General features: G+C 37.3%; 1 protein-coding gene and 1 non-coding gene across 5 annotated transcripts in view; both read left to right on the forward strand.

Annotated features, from left to right (window-relative positions):
- KIF5B (kinesin family member 5B) overlaps positions 1-17,358 on the forward strand; it is a 46,688-nt gene extending 29,330 nt beyond the window's left edge. Inside the window, exons 16-26 of one of the 4 annotated variants that reach the window (XM_043478959.1) lie at positions 5,116-5,304; positions 6,420-6,537; positions 6,843-6,904; positions 7,001-7,110; positions 8,166-8,267; positions 9,006-9,066; positions 9,176-9,247; positions 9,598-9,702; positions 10,771-10,987; positions 11,511-11,579; positions 14,907-17,358. In XM_043478959.1, coding sequence (XP_043334894.1) covers positions 5,116-5,304; positions 6,420-6,537; positions 6,843-6,904; positions 7,001-7,110; positions 8,166-8,267; positions 9,006-9,066; positions 9,176-9,247; positions 9,598-9,702; positions 10,771-10,987; positions 11,511-11,579; positions 14,907-14,923 — 1,122 coding nt within the window. In that variant the 3' untranslated portion in view covers positions 14,924-17,358. Of the gene's footprint in view, positions 1-5,115; positions 5,305-6,419; positions 6,538-6,842; positions 6,905-7,000; positions 7,111-8,165; positions 8,268-9,005; positions 9,067-9,175; positions 9,248-9,597; positions 9,703-10,770; positions 10,988-11,510; positions 11,676-14,906 lie in introns of all 4 variants that reach the window. The other 3 variants (XM_043478956.1, XM_043478958.1, XM_043478957.1) reach the window with 3 other exon arrangements.
- Positions 17,359-22,994: 5,636 nt separating this feature from the next.
- On the forward strand, positions 22,995-23,104 carry LOC122449026. The gene has a single exon (XR_006271844.1). It is a non-coding gene; the product is annotated as a U6 spliceosomal RNA (small nuclear RNA).
- The last annotated feature ends 1,278 nt before the right edge of the window (positions 23,105-24,382 follow it).

The raw sequence follows: 24,382 nt of genomic DNA on the forward strand, positions 1-24,382 counted from the left end.
TTTTAAAATTAAAGTCTAATTATAGTGATAAGGAGAGCAAATTTATACTTGAGTTTATAGTGAAAGCCAGGTAAGCAGCCCTGTTTAACAAGAGTTGGAAAGGAAATAAAAGCTTTCACTGTGGAGCACACTTTCCTTCTGTTGTTATTCTGAGCTGTCGTTTGTTGATGGAGGCAAGGATTCATTCTCATAATTGTGTCATTTCTTAATGCTGGCTCACCTTATCAGAACAGAAGAGCATTAAACATTGAATGATGTGACTTGCTCTTTCTTCACTGTCAGTCTGAACATCCTGCCCTGTCTTGTGTGTGGTGAAGTGTGTGAGATTGATCACGTTCTGTTGGAATCTTCCGGGATAAAAAAGTAGATTTCCTTCGTATTCTGAACACTGCAAACATGTTCAAATTTTTCTTTGTAAGTTTGTGGCTTGTTTTTAGAAAAATTCATCCATTTCATTGGAGAAGAAAATGACAACCCACTTCAGTATTCTTGCCTGGAGAAGTCCATGGACAGAGGAGCCTGGCAGGCTACAGTCCTTGGCGTCACAAAAAGTCAGACACAACTCTTTGTTGTTTTGGACACAACAAAGAGTCAGCAACACTTTTCACTTTTTTCATCCATTTCATGTTCAAATAATTTAAAAGTGAAGAAGTGGTAAAGGTAGAGAAAATAAAGAGTGAGGCTGGCTTATGTCTTGTGGCACAGCCACTGATAACCAGACATCTAAACCACTTCTGTCACTAAACCATTGTAGTATTTTGAAAACAAGTCAGACTTGCAAATAGGTTCTTTTATTTTATTTTAAATAGGTTCTTTTAAAAGAAAAAATGGATCCTCAGTATTCTTGTATTTTGCATGTAATTCTTTTCCTGTTAAACATCATCAGTAAGCGCTGCTTGAGTTCTCCTTGTTTTGCATGTTTTGCATTATGTTTCACTCTTCGTGTTGTACAAGTTTCTGGATTTTGATGAATGCATAATATAGATCCACCATTGCAGTATCAAAATCATTTCACTGTCCTAACAAGTTGCTTGTTCTTTACCTGCTCATCCCTCTCCCCTGAATCACTAGCAAACATTGATCTTTTTAACTGTCTCTAGTTGTGCGATTTCCAGAATGTCACCTAAGTGGAATCATACAGTATTAGCTGTTTCAGACTGGCTTCTTTTACTTAGCAGTGTGCATTTAATGTTTTTCTATGTCTTTTAGCTTGATAGCTCATTTCATTTTTGTATGTAGAAGAAAGTGAAAGTGTTAGTTGCTCAGTCGTGTCTGACTCTTTCTGACCCCATGGACTGCCTGCCAGGCTCTGTCCACGGAATTCTCCAGGCAAGAATACTGGAGTGGGTTGTCATTCCCTTCTCCCGGGGATCTTCCAGACCCAGGGATCGAACCCAGTGTCTGCATTGCAGGCAGATTCTTTACCATTTGAGCCACCAGGGAAGCCCTTTTGTATGTAGGTAAGTACCTGTTGAAGGCCACTTTGGTTACCTCCACTTTAAAGCTGCTATAAACAGACATTCATGTGTAGGTTTTTTGAGTGCATAAGTTTTTGATTCAATGGGTTAAAATAACTAAGAGTGTGATTGCTAGATCATAGGTTAAGACTACATTAGCTTAGTAAGAAACTCCCAAACTGTGTTCAAAATTGGCTTGTAGCATTTTTTGCTCCCACCAGCAATAAAATGAAAGTTCTGTTAATTCACATCCTCACTAGGTATTTGATGTCATCATTTTTTTGGTTTGAGCCTTTTTAACAGATATGTGACATTATCACACAGTTTTGGTGTTTTTGTTTTTAATTGAAGGATAATTGGTTTACAACATTGTGTTGATGTCTGCTGTCCATCAACATGAATCAGCCGCAGCACACTGTTTGAATTTGCATTTTGGACTCTTGATTTTCTTACCTTGAATTTTAAGAGTTCTGTTTGTGTGTTTTGAATAATAGTCCTTCGTTAGGTATGTGCTTTGCTGATATTTCTCCCAGTCTGGCTTATCTTTTTTTGGGGGGGGGGGGGCTTATCTTTTTAATGAAGTCTAGCTTGCCATTCGTTTTCTTCATGGATTGTGGTTTTGGTATTACACTTTAAAACCTCATCTCCAAACCCACGGTCACCTAGATTTTCTCATTTGTTATCTTCTAGAAGTTTTTTGGTTTTGAATTTACATTTATTGATCCATTGGGAGTTCATTTTTTTCTATGAGGTATTTACATGTGGGTGATTAGTTTTTCCAGCAGTTTACTGAAAAGACTGTCCATTTTCCATAATTCCCTTTGTCCTCTGTCAGAGATTAATTGACTATATTTGTGTATGCTATTCCTAGGCTTTCGATTCTTTTCTAATAACCTATTTGTTCTTTTGTCAGTAGCATGTCATCTTGATAACTGTAGCTTTAGTAAGTCTTGAAGTTGGGTGGTGTCAGTCCTCCAACTTTGTTGTTCTTCTATATTATGTTGGCTGTTTCTTTTAAGTGATAATATGAATGACATCAGAAAGAGGTTTTTAGTTTCAGATTCCCTTGTTTCTTTGTTTTGCTAGTATATTAGAAAGTGATTGACTTTTGTGTAAGTTAATCTTGTATCCTATAATGTTGCTATAATGGCTTATTAGTTCCAGGAGTTTTTCTTTAAACAATCATGTCATCTGCACACAAAGACAGGTTTACTTCTTTCTTTTCAAGCTCCTTATTTTTAAGTTCAAATATAGTTGATTTACAATATTGTGTTAATTTCTCCTGTAAACCCGGGTGATTCATTTATACATAGATACACATTCTTTTTCATACTCTTTTTCCATTATGATTTAGCACAGAATATTGAAGGTATATTCCTGCTATACAGTAGGACCTTGTTGTTTATCCATTCTATATATACTGTTTTGCGTCTGCTAATCCCAACCTCCCACTCTGCCCCACCCCCCGCTCGTTGGCATATACTAGTTAATGCCCAGAAGTGGGACTGACTGCTGGATTATACGGTAATTCTATTTTTATTTTGAGAAACCTCCATAGTGTTCTTCATAGTGGCTGCACAAGTTTACATTCTCACCAGCAGTATAGGAGGGTCCCCTTTTCTCTACACCCTCTCCAGCATTTGTTAGTTGTAGACTTTTTTAATGTAGGCCGTTCTGACCAATGTTAGATGATACCTCATTGTATTTTTGATTTGCATTTCTCTAATAATTAGTGGTATTAAGCATCTTTTCATGTGCCTTTTGGCCATCTGTATTTCCTCTTTGGAGAGATGTCTGTTTAAGTCTTCTGCTGCTTATGGGGGCTGGGGGTGTTTGTTTTGTTGTTGAGTTGTATGAGCTGTTTGTATATTTTGGAAATTAAGCCCTTCATGGTCTCATCATTTGCAAATATTTTCTGCCATCCTGTAGGTTGTCTTTTTGTTTTGATTATGGTTTCCTTTTCTTTGCAAAAGCTTGTAAGTTTGATTAGGTCCCATTTGTTTGCTTTTGCTTTTATTTCTGCTGCCTTGGGATACTGAACTTAAGAAAATATTGCTATGATTTATCAGAGAATATTTTGCCTATAATCTCTTCTAGTTTTATGGTGTCATGTCTAAAGTTTAAGTCTTTAAGCCCTTTTGAGTTTATTTTTGTGCATGGTATGAAGGAGTGTCTTAACTCCATTGATTCATCTGGCTGTCCACCTTTCTCAACACCATTTGCTAAAAGACTTTTTCCTATTGTATGTTCTTGCCTTCTTTGTGAAAGGTTAATTGTCCATAGGTGTGGGTTTATTTCTGGGTTCTCTGAGCCAGTATCGTGCTTTTTTTGCTGACTGTAGCTTTGTAGTATTGTCTGAAGTCTGGGAGGGTTATACCTCCTGCTTTTTCCTTAGGATTGCTTTGGCAATTCTAGATCTTATGGTTCCATATAAATTTTAGGATTATTTAGTTCTGTGATGAATATCATGGGTAATTTGATAGTAATCCCATTAAATCTATAGTTTGCTCTGGGTAATATGGCCATTTTAACAGCATTCTTTCAGCTCAAGAACATGGAATATCTTTCCATTTCTTTAAATAAACATCAGTTTCCTTTATTAATGTTTTGTAGTTTTCAGCATGTAAGTCTTCAGCCTACATGGTTCAGGTTTATTCCTGTTTTATAGGTTTATTGATATGATTTTAAAGGATACTGGGGTTTTTTAACATTGCCTTTCTGATACTTTATTGTTAATGTAAAGAAATGCAACCAGTTTCTATATGTTAATTTGTATCCTGCTACCTTGCTGAATTCATTTTATCAATTCTAGGTTTTGTGTGAATTCTTTAGGGTTTTCTATATATAGTATATTATCTACATATGATAGTTTTACCTATTTCCTTTCAATTTGGGTATCTTTTATTTCTTGTCTGATTGATGCGGGTTAGAACTTCCAGTACTATGTTGAATAGAACTGGTGAGGGTAAGCATCCTTGTCTTGTCCCAGATGATAGTGGGAGGGTCAAGCTCTATTTTTGTTTGTTTTTTATTTTTATGTTTTTGGGTTTGGGGAATTTTTTTGGTCATACCGTGTGGCTTGTAGGATCTTAGTTCCCCAACCAGGGATTGAACCTGGGCTCCAGCAGTGAAAGTGAGTCCTAACCACTCAACCACTGGTTGAGCTTCTTATTTTTTGACACTGAATATTGTACTGGAATTTTGTAATGAAACTCATGAAAGTTACTAAGAAATGTGCCCTGACCACAGTTCCTCCTTAGTGAGGAAGTCATTCTTTTCTAGCCACCTAAACGTCATTATTTGTTAAGTTTTGAACTGGACTTACATATAAACAGTAAATTTACTGAGCACCTTTGAGGAAGAAATCCACAAATTGAAAGAGATAGAGTTCATTAGTTTTGTTTGTTTATATGTTACATTTTTCTTCCCTGTAGACGTGTGTTAAAAATTAAGTTTAGAAGATAAGGCAAAAATTAAGCTCTCCTTTACTTACCCTTTAGTAAAAACAATATTTAATTAAAAAATTCCAAACTTCCTACAAATATTGAGTAATATTAAAAGTATTTAATTTTGTTTAAGATTTTAGAACCTAATTGGGTAAACACACACCAAGAAAGACTTTTTTTATCTTTCATTTCTGTTTCTCCTTTTCTCACAGCAGCCGGAGGGAACTGGCATGATAGATGAAGAATTCACTGTCGCAAGGCTCTACATTAGCAAAATGAAGTCAGAAGTAAAAACCATGGTAAAACGCTGCAAACAGTTAGAAAGCACACAAACTGAGAGCAACAAAAAAATGGAAGAAAATGAAAAGGAGTTAGCAGCATGCCAGCTTCGTATCTCTCAAGTATGTGTTACAAAACAAACCTTCCTCAGTTTTTTGAACAGCCACATATAAATTTTATTTATTGTTAAAGTTCTAAGAAAAATGACCTTTTGTAGGTTATTTTGAGTAACAACATTAAGCAGTTAATTCAGCTACTTTTTCCTATTCTATCTGCAGTGTGATAACATGAATGATTGAACTGGGTTATATTTGGTGACATGTATATGTTAAGTATAGGAATTTACTAGAAAGCTGTGACTGATGACTACTGAAGAATCTGGAATAATTCTAGCATAAGCAAAACTACAGGGCCAGTTAGATGGCTTTGGCAGCTAAATGGATGAGATCATTCAGCAGGATAGGAATTGGAGGAGAAAGGTAGAGGTTAATGTTAGTTGGAGATAACAGAATATTACCTCAGAAATCAGCCTTCAGTTCAGTCGCTCAGTCGTGTCTGACTCTTTGCGACCCCATGAACTGCAGCACACCAGGCCTCCCTGTCCATCACCAACTCCCGGAGTCCACCCAAACCACTATCCATTGAGTCAGTGATGCCATCAAACCATCTCATCCTCTGTCGTCCACTTCTCCTGCCCTCAATCTTTCCCAGCATCAGGGTCTTTTCAAATGAGTCAGCTCTTCACATCAGTGAAGTATTGGAGTTTGAGCTTCAGCATCAGTCCTTCCAATGAATATTCAGGACTGATTCCCTTTAGGATGGACTGGTTGGATCTCCTTGCAGTCCAAGGGACTCTCAAGAGTCTTCTCCAACACCACAGTTTAAAAGCGTCAGTTCTTCAGCACTCAGCTGAAGTGGTCCAACTCTCACATCCATACATGACCACTGGAAAAACCATAGCCTTGGCTAGATGGACCTTTGTTAACAAAGTAATCAGCCTTTAAAGTGCCTTATTTTGTAAGTGTTAGAAATTGCACAGATGACCATTTCATTGATCAAATTCTTTTGTCATTTTAAAAAACTTGCCCCTGAACATTTTGGTCTTAAGTATTTTGTTCTATAAGTTTATTTTATGTTTAATATATTGATAAATCTTGCCTACTTTCAAATACTCTGAACAACTGAGTGTGTATGAGAGGTTTTATTCCACTTCATAACAGTTTATTTTCCTCAAAAGCATGAAGCCAAAATCAAATCATTGACTGAGTATCTTCAAAATGTGGAGCAAAAAAAAAGACAGCTGGAGGAGTCTGTTGATTCCCTCAGTGAGGAACTAGTCCAGCTTCGAGCACAAGGTACCCTCTTCCAGTTATTCATGAGTTACATATATGTTATAAACTGTTACTGACTTCAGTATGATTGTAGTAAACATATTCACACTGATGGAGAATACACTAGTAAGAATACAGACCAATTGGAATAGTAAATATTACATTTTAGTGTGGCTTTGAAACATATTTTTGAAATTGTTTTTGAATATGGAAGTGTCCAATTTCTAAGTTGTGTGTGTGTGCGCGCGTGCATGCATGTGTTGTGTGCACGTGTCCTGACACAAGGGACTTGAAGAACTCTCTTATATTTTCTCTTCCCACCCAAACAGAGAAAGTGCATGAGATGGAAAAGGAGCACTTGAATAAGGTTCAGACGGCAAATGAAGTTAAGGTAAGTTTGGTGTAGCATTGGACTCTAATGGTTTTAATTCATCATTATTAATCATGATTAATCTGACTTAAAATCCTTTTCCTCCAATTATTTTAGCAAGCTGTTGAACAGCAGATCCAAAGCCACAGAGAAACTCATCAAAAACAAATTAGTAGTTTGAGAGATGAAGTCGAGGCAAAAGAAAAACTTATTACTGATCTTCAAGAGTAAGTGTACTTTCCTTTCTTCTGAGGTAATAGAAACTTAAGACTTAACTCTTGAGACAGGAGGACATAAAAGGTCCCTGGTGGGTAATATATCCTTATTTCTAATGTTTCTAACCTGCATTTTTCTTTGAAACAATTTTTGACTTGAAAATAAAGAATCTTCATTTGTGAGTAGAACTTCTAGTCCCAGTGGAAGTTTTTGAAAATTTTTCTTAGGTCTTTTGATATAGATATTCAGTAAAAAGAAAAATACTGCCCAACTTTAACCATTATTTCAGATACACATCACTGTCTTTTCCAGATCCTTTCCTTAACGTTTTTTAAAAATACGCTTTTTAAAAAAATTATTTATTCTAGGCTGCATTGGCTCTTGTTTGGGGCATACAGGCCTCTCTAATTGTGGTGCATGGCTCCAGGGAGTCTGGCCTCTGTAGTCTGTAGCACTCGGGCTCTCTAGTTGAGGCATGAGAGCTCAGTTGCCCCACGGCATGTGGGATCTTAGTTCCCTGACCAAGGATTTGAACCCAAGTTCCTGCATTTGCAAGGTGGATTCTTAACCACTGGACCACCAGGGAATTCCTGAGAAAAACTTTATGAAAATTGTGAGTTTTAGAAATGTTTCTTTTAATAGAAGTGGTTGTCTTAGTTTTTCTAGAACATATTTTTCTTACTTCCACAGCCATTCACATATAGCATGGAATTGATAGAAAAATTTGAGGTCTTTGACCAAATCATGATTTGAGTAGGAGGCAAAGGAGAGTAACAAAAATTGATGACAAAGCTTGGGACATGGAACTTTTCGTTAATGAATTTAGGGAAAGAATTCAGGAGAATGAAACATACAAAATCAAGATATGGTCTCAAACCAAACTGAAAAATATCATATGGCTGAATGTAGCCATATGATATTTCTGCCTCTCTGGATGGCAGCCTAAAAGAGGAGGCCTGGTGTATGTGAATGGTGAGACTACAGAATTTAAGATTTTGAAAATTTTTAATTACAGCATTCAGAAAATGATGATGTTGATCTTGTGAGGTGTTTTTTATTTTGTCAGCCAAAACCAGAAAATGATGTTAGAGCAAGAACGCCTGAGAGTAGAACATGAAAAGTTGAAAGCTACAGATCAGGAAAAGAGCAGAAAACTACATGAACTTACGTGAGTAGACATTTTGATTCATGTGTAAAAATAAAAAACTAAATTAGAGAATTACAGGCATTGCTCTCAGTTATATTCAGTGGATAAATGTTTCACTTTGTGTAGGCTAAGGGGTGTTTTTCTTAAACCCTCTGAGTTGGTTTGATTTATACCTAAAAACATGTAGTTCATTCTTATACTTTAGTGAAAGCAAAGTCTTATATTTCACTGATAATCAAGATTCAGATTACTTCAAGATCCATCATAAAAATAAACCTAAAGCGTGACATTTAGAAGTTTAGATTTCAGGATCTGCCACAAAAACTGAATTTTTGTCAGATTTGATCTTGCATAAAAACACATTCTTTTTTGTCTTCAGTAATTTATAATCTGTAATTTTCCATTGGTCAGAGTTGTTTCTGACTATATGATAGTGCATATTCTAAAACTCAGAGCCATTCCTTATTCCTTAAATTCTGCCACATAGTCTTTCATCTCTCCCATTGCTATATTATGACAGTTCTTTCCTGATAACCTATAGATTTTAGGTTTATAGATTATAAGGCATATAAAAATTTCTTTGAAAGACTAAACATTGGTAAATTTTCTCAAAATAAGATCTTTTTCATATATGAATTTAAGCATTGATCCTGTCATATAAAAATATTTGATTGAATACTTGTGCTAAATAAAACTAGAATTTATGGACTCAAAGTTGAGCCCATATTTATTGTATTTGTATATTATTCTACTCTTCAGGGTTATGCAAGATAGACGAGAACAAGCAAGACAAGACCTGAAAGGTTTGGAAGAGACAGTGGTAAGAAAAACTTGGAAATAAATAGGATTGGGGAATATTAATGGATTCTTCCCCTGGTTTTAGTAAATTTGAAGACCAGCTTCTAAAAATACTTATTTCTTAATTCAAGGCAAAGGAACTTCAGACTCTACACAACCTGCGGAAGCTCTTTGTTCAGGACCTGGCCACCAGGGTTAAAAAGGTGATAAAATAATACCAGGGTGAATATTTATGTAATGCTGCTTACTGTTTTTGTTGTTCATCGCTAAGTCATATCTGACTCTTTGCAACACCATGGACTGCAGCATACCTCGCTCCTCTGACCTCCTGTCTCCCAGAGGTGGCTCAAATTCATGTCGATTGAGCCAGTGATGCTATTTAACCATCACATCCTCTGCCGCCCTTTTGCCTTACAGCAGTGCTTTCTGTGTCTAATTGTATTCACAAGTGAAATAACTTTACATTGTCCTAACAGTTTTGGTAGTAGTTAAACTTAGACCTTTTATTTGATCCAGTAATATTTTTTCATAGCATTGATTGATCTTTTTCTAGAGTGCCGAGATTGATTCAGATGACACTGGAGGCAGTGCTGCTCAGAAGCAGAAAATCTCCTTTCTTGAAAATAATCTGGAACAACTCACCAAAGTCCACAAACAGGTAATAAAGAGTCTTACACTGTCGCTGCAATAAAAACTGAGGAGTGACAAGCATTTGAATCTTAAGAGTCCTAAGGATTTTCATATCCTGAGCCATTCTGTTACTCTGTCATGCAATTATATAAATAAACCACTAGCAATTTTTACGTTAGTTACTGTTTTTAACAGCCTTTTATCAAGAGGCCAGTGAAAGACAGGTTGTTATTTTCCTGGTAGGGCTTCAGGTCTGTCAGTTTCCTTAATTTATTCATGCTCATTTTTAAATCTCTGGGAGATAAGTCTTTAAGTTAAAATAAGGTTGGTGTTGGTTTTTTTTGGTCTTCATACATTTAATACCTCAGAGTGTGAAATATGTAATATAACAAGGCAGCTAATTTTTTTTTTTTATAAAGTAGGGACTTCCCTGGCAGTCCAATGGTTAGGACTCTACATTTCTACTATTGGGGGTTCCAGATTTGATCCCTGGTCAGGGAACTTAAGATCCCGCAAGCTATACAGTGTGGCCCCTCAAAAAAGAGGAATACTTACTGTGGGGTTTGTTTGTTTTGTTTACTTTTTTCTTTTATTAAGGCTTGATAACGTGATTCAGTTACTTATTTTTTAAGCTCCTGGCATACTTAATTGTTGTATGCCTTTGTTCCTGTAGACCTGGTGTTTGCACTAGAGTGAGATTCAGGAAATGTCAGCCTTTCAGCTCTTATTAAGGACTTGTTAAGGTTACGTTTACTTGTGGGTCTTACTGTATCTAAAAGCATTTTCATGTCCACCAGATGAGTCTCTTAATGAAGAGACATAATGCTATGTTATAATGTATTGTCATGGGGGAAAGAACAGTCTCACCAGCCCCTCAGTATTGAATGAAATTATATTTGGGGGGAGACATGTGAGTGTATTTAGAGATATATGTATTATCTACATATTGCTGCCTAAATTAAACTAGCTGTGGGAAAACCTTAACATAAAATGTAGTGTTTTTTTGTTTTTTTCCCCCAAGAGAAGTTATGAAATGTTTATATTTTTTCAAATCATCAGTAAAGCCAGAATTCTTGTTTTCTGTGTCTACCTTTAGCTGGTACGTGATAATGCAGATCTTCGCTGTGAGCTCCCTAAGCTGGAAAAGCGACTCAGAGCTACAGCTGAGAGGGTGAAAGCTTTGGAGTCGGCGCTGAAAGAAGCGAAAGAAAATGCATCTCGCGATCGCAAACGCTATCAGCAGGAAGTAGATCGTATAAAGGAAGCAGTCAGATCAAAGAACATGGCCAGAAGAGGACATTCTGCACAGATTGGTTAGTAGGACACAATAAAACTGTGAAACTTTGCTTTGGTTTGAGTATTTGTATTTACTTGAGAATGAAATCTGATTTGTCCTATGGTATTTGTTACATTTTCTAGTTTACCAGAGGGTGGCACTGTTGGGAGTGAAGAGCGTTGAGGCATAGCATCTTAGCAGGGGAAGGAGCTAAGTCAGAACTAAATGAGCAAGACTGGTCAGGTTTAGAGAAACTAAGAAGAGACTTGCAAGAAAATGTCATCCAGTATCTCGTGCTTTAATTGTAAAGCAGTGATACAGGAATAAGGTTTTTAATAGGTTAGTGAATTTAACCTTTCAATAAGATTTCTAAGGATTGTACAGGTCCTCGACAAAAGGATGTAATTGAAAAGAAAAAGAGAGATGGAAGGATTTGCTGAGAAACAAAAAGCCAAAGAAAAAACATTTGGGAATTTGTTGTAAATAAAGAGAAGAGACTTAGTAAGTCATTGTGGTTGTGTGATATTTATTCTAAAGTAAGCGTTTGCTTTTCATACTAGCTAAACCTATTCGTCCCGGGCAACATCCAGCAGCTTCTCCAACTCATCCAAGTGCGATTCGTGGAGGAGGTGCGTTTGTTCAGAACAGCCAGCCGGTGGCTGTGCGAGGTGGAGGAGGCAAGCCGGTGTAAGCTCCCCACGACACGCACGGGTTTGTGATCTCTGGTTTGTGATCTCTGTCTGGCTTTTGAATCACAACTGTCCATGGGAGGTGTTCAGCCACTGGTGGTTAAATACTTTTTTGGATTCTAACAATTAGTAGCATGATTTCATTTTATATATGGGATTCTGAAAGTAATTTAACCATGGTTTCCTTTAGAGTTTTTTCATAATTCAGATCATAATATCTGCATATTCAAATTTGTGTTCTTACAGTTTTTAACCTAATATTGGGTCATTTTTTTAAAGCTCTCACTATTATCTAGTGTAAATACCATGGTTTCATGGCTATTTTACTGGATATTTAATTATGTTAATTTTTTCATACTTGGAATTTTCCAGTATTGAAATTTTCATTTATGAAATTTGAAGTAATGAAACATGTTTTTATACCTCCTTACTTTCAGATTATTTCCAGAAGATTCCCATAAGTGGAATCACAAGAAAGTGAACATTTGTAAGATTCTTGACACATACTAACACACTGCTGTTCCGAATGAATATGCTAAATTGTATTGTAGCCAAGGACACTGTCTATTTTGTTGCATCTTTGCCAGTATTAATAGTTTTTAAATGTCCAGTTTAGTAGGCTGGAATAAGCATCTCATTGATTTATGAATGAATTTGAATTTTTCATATATTTATTGGCCCATATATATACTTTTTTTTTTCTGTGTCCTTTGCCGTTTTACTATTGTGAGTGGTTTTTATGACTGATTTATGAGTTCTTTCTTGTTTCTTTTTAAATACAAGTAATAGCTGCACCCTATCAAAGGATAGACAATTATCACAAAGCAAGAAGATAAATATCATCTGGAAATACCACCCAATATTTATATCTTTCTGGAACTTTCTTTAAATTAGGAAGGTTAAAATGTAAATAACTATAACATACTACCAGTATACTATGCTATTCTGAATATGCTGATAGCCTGCTTTTTTAACTTGGCAATATATTGTGAACATTTTCTTAATACAACATGGCTAAGTATAGCTGCCTAATATTTTATCAGATTTAATTCTTAGCAAGTCCCAAGTGTGTAGGTGGTTTGGAAACTAAGGAAACTAAAAAATAAAATATAATTATGAGATAGTTAGCTGGTTTTGTTTCTGACAAACACTGAAGTTGTTTTATTTTAATCTTGTTTTTACTTTGTCATTTTTGCACAATATTGGCTTGCAATTTGAGTAGAATATTAAGCAGCATTCTGGAGAATTCACATTTCCATAAATTTAATATAATTTTTTGTCTACATAGTAGAGGTTTCAAAAGAGAGTGATACAGTGAAAGAGTTAATGGATATTGGAGTCCCACCTAAGTTTGAATTCTGATTTTTTTACTTTTATGAACTTGAGCAAGTTACTTTTTTAACAGTTGATTTCTTTTTTGTTTTCACTCCTTTTTAAAAATTCTTAAGCATAAAAGTAAATTATGAAGTTTATGACCCACTTAATGTATCTCTGAAATAAAACATTTTTCTATATGCCTCAACATTATCACAACTGACAAAATATTTTTAATGTTGTATAAATCTATATTTGGAATCTTCTGATTACTTACTGATTTTTAAGTCTTTTTACAGCTGGTTTGTCTAAACCAGGGAGTAGTCCAGAACCGATGCTTACATTAGGTTATTTGCCTTAAGTCTCTGTTAATCTAGAATAACACCCCACCCTCTTTTTTTTTTTTTTTTAAATGACGTTGACTTACTAAATAGAAAAGGCCAATTTTCTGGCGAGTATGACACCTCTGGTGTGTTTGGTTGTTTCTAGATGTAGCTGCTGTGTTCCTCTGCTCCCTGTTATTAAAAGCATTTATTGAATTCTTGCACACATTTTTACAGGATTGCATTGTAGGTGGTATGTGTTTAATATTGTGTCACATCAGCAGACATTACAGTGGTTTTCCTGCCTCTGTTTTTCCCCCTTTGGATTAATAACTTGTTGAGCCTCTTTATTAATAAAATGAAAGTCATTCTTGAGAATTATACAAGTTAAGGCATCACTACCTAGTACAGAGCAGATGCTGAGGAGATGCAAGCTGCCTTTTCTGAAATCGGAGGTGGGCAAAAGAATTTTCAAAGGATAAATATAAATAAATACAGGTAAAAGTTTATCTGTTTTGGATATTGTCCTCACATTAAAATTCACATGTGAACTTTGAACTCCTGTCTCATTTGCAGAGAGCATAGTCCATGACCTTTGTTAAGTAAAGATAGGTTTTAGCAGCAGATTGCTGATCCAGTGTAATGACAGCACATAAGTACTTGAGGGAGTTGACTAACCTACCTAACACAGGTTTTCAAGACTTGGAAGTAACTATAAATTACTATAACTATGATTACATACAGGTTTGTTTCATTGCTGGTCCAAAGGATAATGGTTATTATGAATTATTAAGAAAAGCATTTCAAAACACTGGATTTATTTTGGGGAGAGATGGCAATGTATGAATGATAGTGATACTCATAGTACCCAGTTTTACGTGGCTGGTTGGTTCTTCTAGTTGCGAGATGCTTTGGACAGGTTGAAGTTTTCTAATAAACACAGAGGTGAATAGGCAGTGGATTACAAGGATGCCTCCAGGTAACTCCTACTGGGATTGTTTACTTTTGTTTTATTTTACTTTTTTTTTTTCTTTTGGCCACACCTCACGGCTTTTGGGATTTTAGTTCCCTGACCAGGGATTGAACTCTGGGCCATAGCAGTGAAAGTGCCCGGTCCTGACACTGGACCACAGGGGAAGTCTCTGGGATTGTTTATTTCACTGTTGCTTTCCGTAGCACATGTTCTTCGTGCTTATTGGTACACCCCACCCCTTTTTGTTTTTCACAGCTACCGTGTATGTAACATTGATAGTTAATTAGTGGTCCTTGACTTAATGTCACTGACGACTGTCTACTGGCCGGCATTTTATTGACCATCTTTTTCTTTAAAAAAAAAAAAAAAAAAACTCTGTAATTTATATATCAGCTTACTCGTAGGTCTTGGGGTAAGTAAAAGCAAATGCAGGGTTGACTTCCTTTCAGTATTGTACTGTCCCTAGACAGCTCTGCTTAGGAGACAACTAAAAGGAAAAGAAATCAAATCATTCATTGTTGCAGTCTTTTCAGTTTTGGGGGAAGTGGTCAAAGCTGTTGGCTAACTGTTTTTAAACTAATTGGTATATTTTATTTCATTCTTTTCAAACATAGGTTTTGTATAAAAAATATTTTCTCTGTTTTCTTCCATCTTCAGGTGTTAAAAGTAATTGAAGTATGAAGAGGACATAATTCAATGACTGTAGCCTGTATCCCTTGGGAACTCTAGAATTAAAACATTTTTTAGTGTATAAATTGTACCTGGCCTGTACAGCTGTTTCCTACCCACTTTTCTTGTAAACTCTGCTGCTTCCCAACACAACTAGAGTGCAATTTTGGTGTCTTAGGAGGGAAAAACGACAGTTTACAACTGTGGCCCTATTTATTACACAGTTTGTCTTTCATGTCTTAAATTTAGTCTTCACTGTGCCAAGCTAACTGTATCATATAGGACTGTGCTTTTTGTACTTGTTCATGTTTATTTTTTAATCTCAGTTTAAGTTACCTAGCTGCTACTGCTTGTTTTTCTTTTCTTATAATACCTTATTTTAGGGGAAATGGAACTTTTAGATTAAATGTCTTAAATTTTACCACTTATAACACTACATGCCCACAAATTACATCAGGTCAGTACTGTACTTAAAAATCCCTTGAAATGACTTCAGAGTTAAAATTATGTGCGTCATCTCTGAAGTTTGCTTCTGAAAACTACTCTTTGTGCACTGAAACCTTTAAAACTGCCTAACTAGACACTTGAGACTGGGCAAGGCTACTTAATTATCTTGTGAAATGCCTATTGCTGAATTATCTTGAATAGAAATATTTCACACTATCAAAAGCAAATCTTTTGCTTTTGTTTAAGAAAAACAGTTTGGAAAAGAAACTCCTCTTCTTCCCAATGCTATAATACACATAGCTTGATGGAATGAAAACACCTTGCTTTGTGAACCTGTTGGTTAATATGAGAATTGGACGGATAATAATCTGTCAATATAATGAAATGAACTAAGATATGGCTATTATAGGATTAAACATAATTTTATATTGTTAGTACTGTATTGGTTGATCTAAATTTATAGCTTTTGGAAATTGAGAAAACATGGAAGGACAGGACAAATATATGGTGAATTTATAAATATATAGGTAAATTTTGGTCTAAAAATCCCTGAGGTATCTTTAACCTGTTACACTAAATCATAGACTATAACGTACTTCTTATTTAGTCTAGGAGTAGTAAATTATTTGCAAGTCACTAATAATCCTCAAATTATTTTGTTGGCAGTAGCTGGTAATTTTGTAATTACATGTATCTGTTTTTGCCACTTCTTCCTCCAATGATTAAACTAAGTCAAGAGTTTATTTTAGAAACTATAAAAGTAATAGGGAAAGAGATTTCAATATTTGCTTCACCAATTGGGAGTGGGTAACTGCAACTGTGTTAGCAGAAATTTGCAAAGACTGGGGGTGTAAAGTTACTCAGAGGAGAAAGCTGGAAAGTTCTGTTAGGATCTGGGTGGCAGAATTAACTTTTTGAAAAAGTTTTATATACAGATATTTGTATTAAATTTGGAGCCATAGTCAGAAGACTCAGATCATAATTGGCTTATTTTTCTATTTCCTTAACTATTGTAATTTCCACTTTTATAATAATTTTGATTTAAAAGATAAATTTATTTATTTTTTTAACAGTCAGAAATCCTTGCTGTTCTGATCTGCAGCAACCTTTAAAATGATTGTATTGTTTTTAGGCTTGATCAAAAGAAACACTCCGAAAATTGAGAGGAAAACTTGTAGAGCGGCAAGGTTGAAGCAATGCAGTTAACCAAGAACAGTGCTACCGCCTGTTGGTGACGATAGTTTTCTAAATAAAGAAATGTTTGGCTGCATTCACACAGACATTTGTATTTTGTTTTCAAATGAAAGCTTGCTTTTTTTGGCAATATTCTTAAATGAAGCAGAAATTTTTTTCTCTCTTTTGTCTGAATATGGGAGTTTCTTGTAAGATGTATCACAGGTATTGGTGCTGTGTAACAAACAATGAATTGTAACTAGTGTGTGATTCAGAATACACAATGTTAGGGTTTTTAAAATATCTCAGTGGTTTTTCTATTTATAATTTCAGACTTTGACAAAATGTACAGAGAATTTCATAAATTTGTTTTAATTGAACTGCTTTTGCTATGGTAGGTCATTAAACACAGCATTTACTCTTATAAATGAAAATTTCTGATCATCTGGAACATTGATACTTATTTCAATTTACAGTCTTTTTTTTTTTTTTTTTTGGCTGAATAAATTAATGTTCCTCTGAATGGCATTGATAAATGGTTCAGAAAAGAAACTCAGTGAAATGAAAGTAATATTTATTCATGGTGATCAGTTAAATTATTTGCCTAATTTAAGAAAACTACTGTGTGTAACTCTCAATTTGGCAGGAGATGATAGAAGAGTCTGAGTCTGCCTGTGGAATACGTTGGTTTCTTTTCAGTGCTTGAAGATACATGCAGAGATAATTGGTTTGGGAAGACGCCATATAATTTTAAGTTAACCTGCATGCTGTAAATGTCTTTTATGTTTAAATAAAGAGGAAAAAAGTCTCTGAAATGCAATGACTTCCTTAAAATGTGATTCAGTGATATATCAGGTTGATTTTACATGACCACGTGGCCTTTTTTCTTGACAGAATAGTCACTAGTGTGTCATATTCAGTATATTTTGTTTCCTAATGAATTGCATGTGCTTTGACTATCAAGTATTAAATAGGCTAAAGAATTAAGAGCTAGAGGTGAATCCTCAGTCTCAGTTATTTTGCTGTACTGTAGCCTGATACGTGATAAGGACATGTCACTCTTATTCTTCCCCCGAAACCATAACCCCTGTCTGATCATGAGAAAAATACCACACAATCCAAATAGAGGGACATTTTAACAAATACCTGGCCAGGACTCTTTCTTCCAAAGGGTCAAGATCATGGAAAACCAGGAGAGGCATATCTGAGGAGACTCTGGAGACTTGACAGCTAGGTGCAGTGGTGCGGTGTGGTGGTCTGGGTTGAGCCCTGGAACAGTAAAAAGACATCGCTTGGGGCTTCCCTTTTGGCTCTGTGGTAAAAAAAAATCCACCTGCCAATGCAGGGGAGGGGTTCAATTCCTGATCCGGGAAAGCAGCTAAGCCTGAGCACCACATCTGTTGATCCTGTGCTCCACATGAAGAGAAGCCACCACAGTGAGAAGCCTGTGCCCCAAAACTAGAGAGTAACCCCCCATTTTCCGCAACTAGAGAAAAGCCTGCACAGCAGTGAAGACCCTGCACAGCCAAAATTAAAAAAGAAAAAAGACATCAGTGGAAAAAATGGTGAAGTCTGTTAGCAGTGATGTGCTGGGTGATTTCTTAGTTGTGATCAAAGTACAGTGGTGATGGGAGATAGCACTGTTAGGAGGAAGAGTTTGGGGGGATTCTCTGTATTACCTTTGCTACTTTGCTTTAAGTTAGTGTTAGTCGTTTAGTCATGGCCGACTCTTTGCGACCCCATGGACTGCAGCCCATCAGGCTCCACTGTCCATGAGATTTCCCAGACAAGGATACTGGAGTACATTAAAAGGTGTATTTACTAATTTATAAAGCATAAAGCCTCACAGACCAGGAGACAGCAAGCAGTAACATTTGGAGCAGGAAAGCAACCTCAGCAGACCCCAGACACCTGACTTGACAAGCAGTGGGGAATGCCAAGAAGCAACTTAGTATTCCCCCCGCCTCCAAAAGACCCCTCAGTGGTCATGAACATGACCTTCGGTAGGTCTGGAAGTAGGGATAAAAGTAGCCTGAAGTGGGTCTACTTGAAAGTTGTCTAAACCAGAAAGCAGTTTGGCCCCTGGGTGCTGACTTCATTGTGCACAGCTTGGCAACCAGCTCTCCAACGTGCCAGTGTGATCCTGTTTGTTTACTATTTAGAGAGGGTAAAGGAGAGGGTGTCGGGATGAAGAGCCAGGAATAGTCGAGGGTAGGGTGACATACTGGAAACGAGTGTGCCAGTTAGTGATACATGTTGCCTCTCCTCTCCAAATCTACCTTTATTAAAAGACGTTTGACATGCACAGAGGGGAGGAAAAGGGAGAAGATGGCCATCTGCAAGCCAAGGAGAGGCTGAGAGAGCCCTCACAAAGAGTCAACCCTGCCCACACCCTGGATTGCAGCTTGCGGCCTCCAAAACTGAAGCCATCCATCTCTAATTACCTTACCTTGTCTGTGGTGCTTGGTTTCAACAGCCCCAGTAGACTGATACGGTGGCCAACACCCGCAGTGAACTGGGCCCTCAGCATTTCTTTTCTCTGTTCTCAGCTTTGGCATGCTTTGGTTTCCTCTTGGGTTTGGTTTTGTTTTGTTTAATATTTGTTAATCATACCTGCATTGGGTCTTAGTTGTGGCATACGGGCTTCTAATTGTGGCATGGGCTTAGTTGCCCCAAGGCACATGGGATCTTAGCTCCCCCACCAGGGATTGAACTTGTGTCCCCTGCCTGCATTGGAAGGTGGGTTCTTAACCACTGAACCACCAGGGAAGTCTGGGGTTTGCCTCTTGTTTAATACCATCCTGTCGTCAGTGACGCGAAGGGGGTGTCAGTGTGGGGGCACCCAGGGTGCACAGTCCCTTAGCTTGTGGCACTGGTCATGTGACCACCTTTCTGGCAGCAGGCTGGGTCTTCGGTGTGTTTGCCCTTCAGCAAACACAGGCATATCCTGTCCACCTGATCAATGGTCAGGGGTGGGAGGTAGGTGGCCTTGGACCACTTAGATCCCAGCGGAGGTGTTTCCTTCTGCCCAGTCCCAGCCAGCATCTTGACTTGGCCTACCTGCATCCCGCTTGCCTAGTGACTGGACCAGCAGTAGCCTGGGAAACCTAGCAAGCCTCTTCCCCATCCCGTGGGCAGCAACCACACCTCTGCAATGAGATCTGAACCGCAAACACTGGGAGGGGGCCCCTTTCAAGGCTGTTTCTTCCCTAGGTACTCTCCTTTAGCCTTGAAAATTCTCTGTACCCATTTATAGTTAATCCCTGCAGACCTGGACTGATATGGAGGGTGATATGAACGTTTGTGATAAGAATATTTAGAACCTCAACCTTTTCGCCTTGCTTGGTTACCTGAAATTAGATTACCAGCAGATTAGAAGATTCTGTGAAAAATTTGACAGCATAGAGGGAGTAACCAAAGAATTGTTTCAGAATTGCCACAGTCAACACATGAACCAGTTGCTTCAGGTCAGCTTCATCATGTCCCCACCCTACATATGCACAGACAGCCGAGGATCACAAGGCATGTGAAGAAAGTCTTTAGGATGAGAGAATCAAACAAGGAAAATAATATGGAGGGAAGTGGGACTAGGAAAGGGGAAGAAGACATTTTAAAAAACTAACTCTAAGGGCTTCTCTGGTGGTCCAGTGGTTAGCAATCTGCCTGCCAATGCCAGAGACACAGGTTTGATCCCTGATTCAAGAAGATTCCACATACCGCAGAGAAACTAAGCCTGCACTCAATAGAATCCACCAACCACAACTACAGGAAGCCCAAGTGCAGCAATGAAGACCCAACGCAGCCAAAAAAACTTTATTGGGGAGCTATTCCTCAACCAAGTGAGGAAAGAGGAAGATGTGGGACATACGAAAGAAGGGATTATCAAGGTGAGAGCATCAAGAACAACCAGTCCAGATGATAGCACCCCAGTCAGAAGACTGCCAGAGTTATGTTTCCAAGACAAACAGATTGATGGATGTGTTCGAAGATTTTGAGAAAAAAAAAGTTTATAGCTGAAGACGAGTTTAGGGTAAAGTGATTGGCACATAGAATACTAAGGGAAAAAGAATTACTGATTCAAAGAAGAATCTTAAGTATAACCACCCCCCCGCAAAAAAAAAAAAGTAGACTCACAGGTATAGAGAACACACACGTGATTACCAGTAGGGGTGTGTGGGAGGCACAAACTATTGGGTATAAGATCAGCTCAAGGATGAGTTGTGCAACACGAGAAATAGAGTCAATATCTTGTACATGGAAACTAACTTTAAAAATTTTTATTAAATTTGTTTTTAAATAAGTGTCAAAAAAATAAAGAATCCTGATAAGCAAGAAAGGAAAAGTCACCATAGTGTATTACATAACTCAGCTGTAATTGGCACATTGCATCATCATAGTAATGGAAGCATGGATTGATAGCTGAACATACAACACGACCTTATTGAGAAGAGGGGTATATGTGTGTATATGTGTTGATCATGGTGAAAGAGCGTTCAAGCTTCATCTTCCACTGGATAAGACAACTGGTATCACTCAATCATGAGTAATCAATAAGCAGGAATTTGGAGATGAAACAAAATGAAAAGTGGCTGTGTCTGCCTTATTTTTGACAAAGGAGGCAAGCGTATACAGTGGAGAAAAGACAATCTCTTTAACAAGTGGTGCTGGGAAAACTGGTCCATCACCTGTAAAAGAATGAAACTAGAACACTTTCTAACACCATACACAAAAATAAACTCAAAATGGATTAAAAATCTAAATGTAAGACCAGAAACTATAAAACTCCTAGAGGAAAATATAGACAAAACACTCTCTGACATAAATCACAGCAGGATCCTCTATGACCCACCTCCCAGAGTAATGGAAATAAAATCAGAAATAAACAAATGGGGCCTAATTAAACTAAAAAGCTTTTGCACAATGAAGGAAACTATAAGCAAGGTGAAAAGACAGCCTTTAGAATGGGAGAAAAATAACAGCAAATGAAGCAACTGACAAAGAATCTCAAAAAATTACAAGCAGCTCATGCAGCTCAATACCAGAAAAATCAACGACCCAATCAAAAAATGGGCCAAAGAACTAAACAGACATTTCTCCAAAGAAGACATACAGATGGCTAACAAACACATGAAAAGATGCTCAACATCACTCATTATCAGAGAAATGCAAATCAAAACCACAATGAGGAACCATGTCATACTGGTCAGAATGGCTGCTATCAAAAAGTCTACAAACAGTAAATACTGGAGGGGATGCGGAGAAAAGGGAAACCCTCTTACACTGTTGGTGGGAATGTAAACTAGTACAGCCACTATGTAGAATAGTGTGGAGATGCCTTAAAAAACTGGAAATAGAACTGCCATATGACCCAGCAATCCCACTGCTGAGGATACACAACAAGGAAACCAGAATTGAAAGAGACACATGTACCCCAATGTTCATTTACAGCACTATTCACAATAGCTAGGTCATGGAAGCGACTGAACTGAACTGAACTGAACTGAAGGGCATGGACGCAACCTAGATGTCCATTGGCAGATGAATGGATAAGAAAGTTATGGTATATATACACAATTGAAAATTACTCAGCTATTAAAAAGGACACATTTGAATCAGTTCTAATGAGGTGGATGAAACTGGAGCCTATTATACAGAGAAGTCAGAAAAACACCAATACAGTATATTAATGCATATATGTGGAATTTAGAAAGATGGTAATGATGACCCTATATGCAAGATGCAAGATACAGATATAAAGAACAGCCTTTTGGACTCTGTGGGAGAAGGTGAGGGTGGGATGATTTGAGAGAATAGCATTGAAACATGTATATTACCACATGTGACATAGGTCACCAGTCCAGGTTCGATGCATGAGACAGGGCACTCAAAGCCGGTGCACTGGGACAGCCCAGAGGGATGGGAGGGGGAGGGAGGTGGGAGAGGGGTTCAGGATGGGGGACACATGTGCACCCATGGCTGATTCATGTCAATGTATGGCAAAAACCACTACAATATTGTAACTAGCCTCCAATTAAAATTAAATTTTAAAAAATAAAATGAAAAAAGTGGAGGTAATTTAGAAAAAATTATGTTTCATTAAAATATTAAATTCTAATTTTGTCAATTAAGAAAAAAGTGGCTGTGTCTGGAGAGTGAGAAAGAGGTGAGGTGGGGCATGGGACCCCTGTTAGATTTTCTTCGGGGTGTGGGGAATCACTGTTTTTGTATAAAGTTTTTTAGGCACGTTTGACTTTTCAGGGTTCTACTTGTATTCCGTCATCAGGTGGTTCTCCTCCGAGGATGGCTTCAGAAGCTAGTCCCAGATTCTTGACCCAACCTAGAGTTCAACTTGTTCATTTGTAGAAAAACGCTTGAAAGCCTCGAGGTGATTGTTAGGCCCCTTGCTCTGTATTTCTGTGATGCCAAGTAATCTTGTCTAGAGTTATAACATCTGGTGTTTACTTCAGCAGGACATATGCTAAAAATTAGAACAAAACCGAGAAGATTAACTAACATGGCTCCTGCACAAGGGTCACGCACCAATTCATGAAGCGTTACATGTTTTTGAGTAACATGTTTCTCTGAGTTCAAAAAATATATATAGAGAGATAGATTACATCTGAAGGGCTTACTTTAAATTAAGCCTTCATAATCACTGACTTTTTGTGAAAAGAAATCCACAGGCTCTCAAACTGAAATCAGCAGTTCTTAAAAGTACTTCTTTCTTCATGAAATGCATGCTTCCAAATATCAAAGATTTGGAAGAGAAGTAGGTTTTGTTTTAATTGTGGTAAAATAAACATAAAATGTATCATCTTAAGTGTTTTTAAGTGTACAGTTCAATAGTGTTAGAAGAAAAGTCGGTTTTTTTATATTTGTGTGTGTGTGTGTGCCCAGAAATTAGCTCAGACCTGGAAATATTTGTGTCATGATCTACATCAAATATTTATTGTTCTTCAGTTCATATTAGCTTGACAGAATGATGTTAGTAACATTATACACTTTCAAATATTTCCACTGGAGGTAAAATCAGAACCGATGACAACTATTTAAAATAGTCAAGAAGTTAACTCATTTTTTTCACCCACTCAGCAGCCAAAAACCATTGGAAATGAAAACTCAAAGTACTGCAACTAAATCTGAGAAATCCCAAATAATTGTCCATTGTTTCTTGAGAGACAGACAAGACATCACCAGTGTAAGCGCCAGGAAGCATCCACGTTACCATCTTGGATATATTCTTTTCTCTCTGGATAAAAAGTTAGGCACCCAACTTTTGTATACAATAACTGGAATTGTGCACTGGCCTCCTCCACACTGCTCTGAAAATGAACTTTTGTTTTATGCAAATTGGGCGAATGAGAATGAACAAAAGGCGCACATTTTAAGGCTGAGAGCATTCAATGAAAAGTGGATTTTTCTTCTGTTAGGATACCAGCCATGTTTTGCAGTGGGCCAGTTGGGGGCAGACCTGAGGCCTCAGGAGTCCCCTTTTGCAAGTGATTGTCCACTGGCAAGGACTTTCTAAATGCCTTTTTAAAAGGTCCTGACATGGCCCTCCTGCAGGAGTAAACAGGAAGAAGCCAAGCCGTCTCTGGTTCCTCCGGCCCCGGGGCCCCGTGTGGGTGGTGAGGGCCAGCTCCTCCCCACACAGATTTTTTTTTTTAACATTTATGTATTTATTCTGGCTGCACTGCATCTTTTAGTTTCGGCATGTAGGATCCAGTTCCCTAGCCAGGAATCGATCCTGGGCCCACTGCACTGGAATCTCGGAGTCCTAGCCACCAGACCACCAAGAAAGGCCCTGCAGATCCTTCATTTTATTATTTAAAAAAATTTTTTTG

This window comes from Cervus canadensis, chromosome 10 (genome assembly GCF_019320065.1).
Source record: "Cervus canadensis isolate Bull #8, Minnesota chromosome 10, ASM1932006v1, whole genome shotgun sequence".
Classification (NCBI taxonomy): Eukaryota; Metazoa; Chordata; class Mammalia; order Artiodactyla; family Cervidae; genus Cervus; species Cervus canadensis.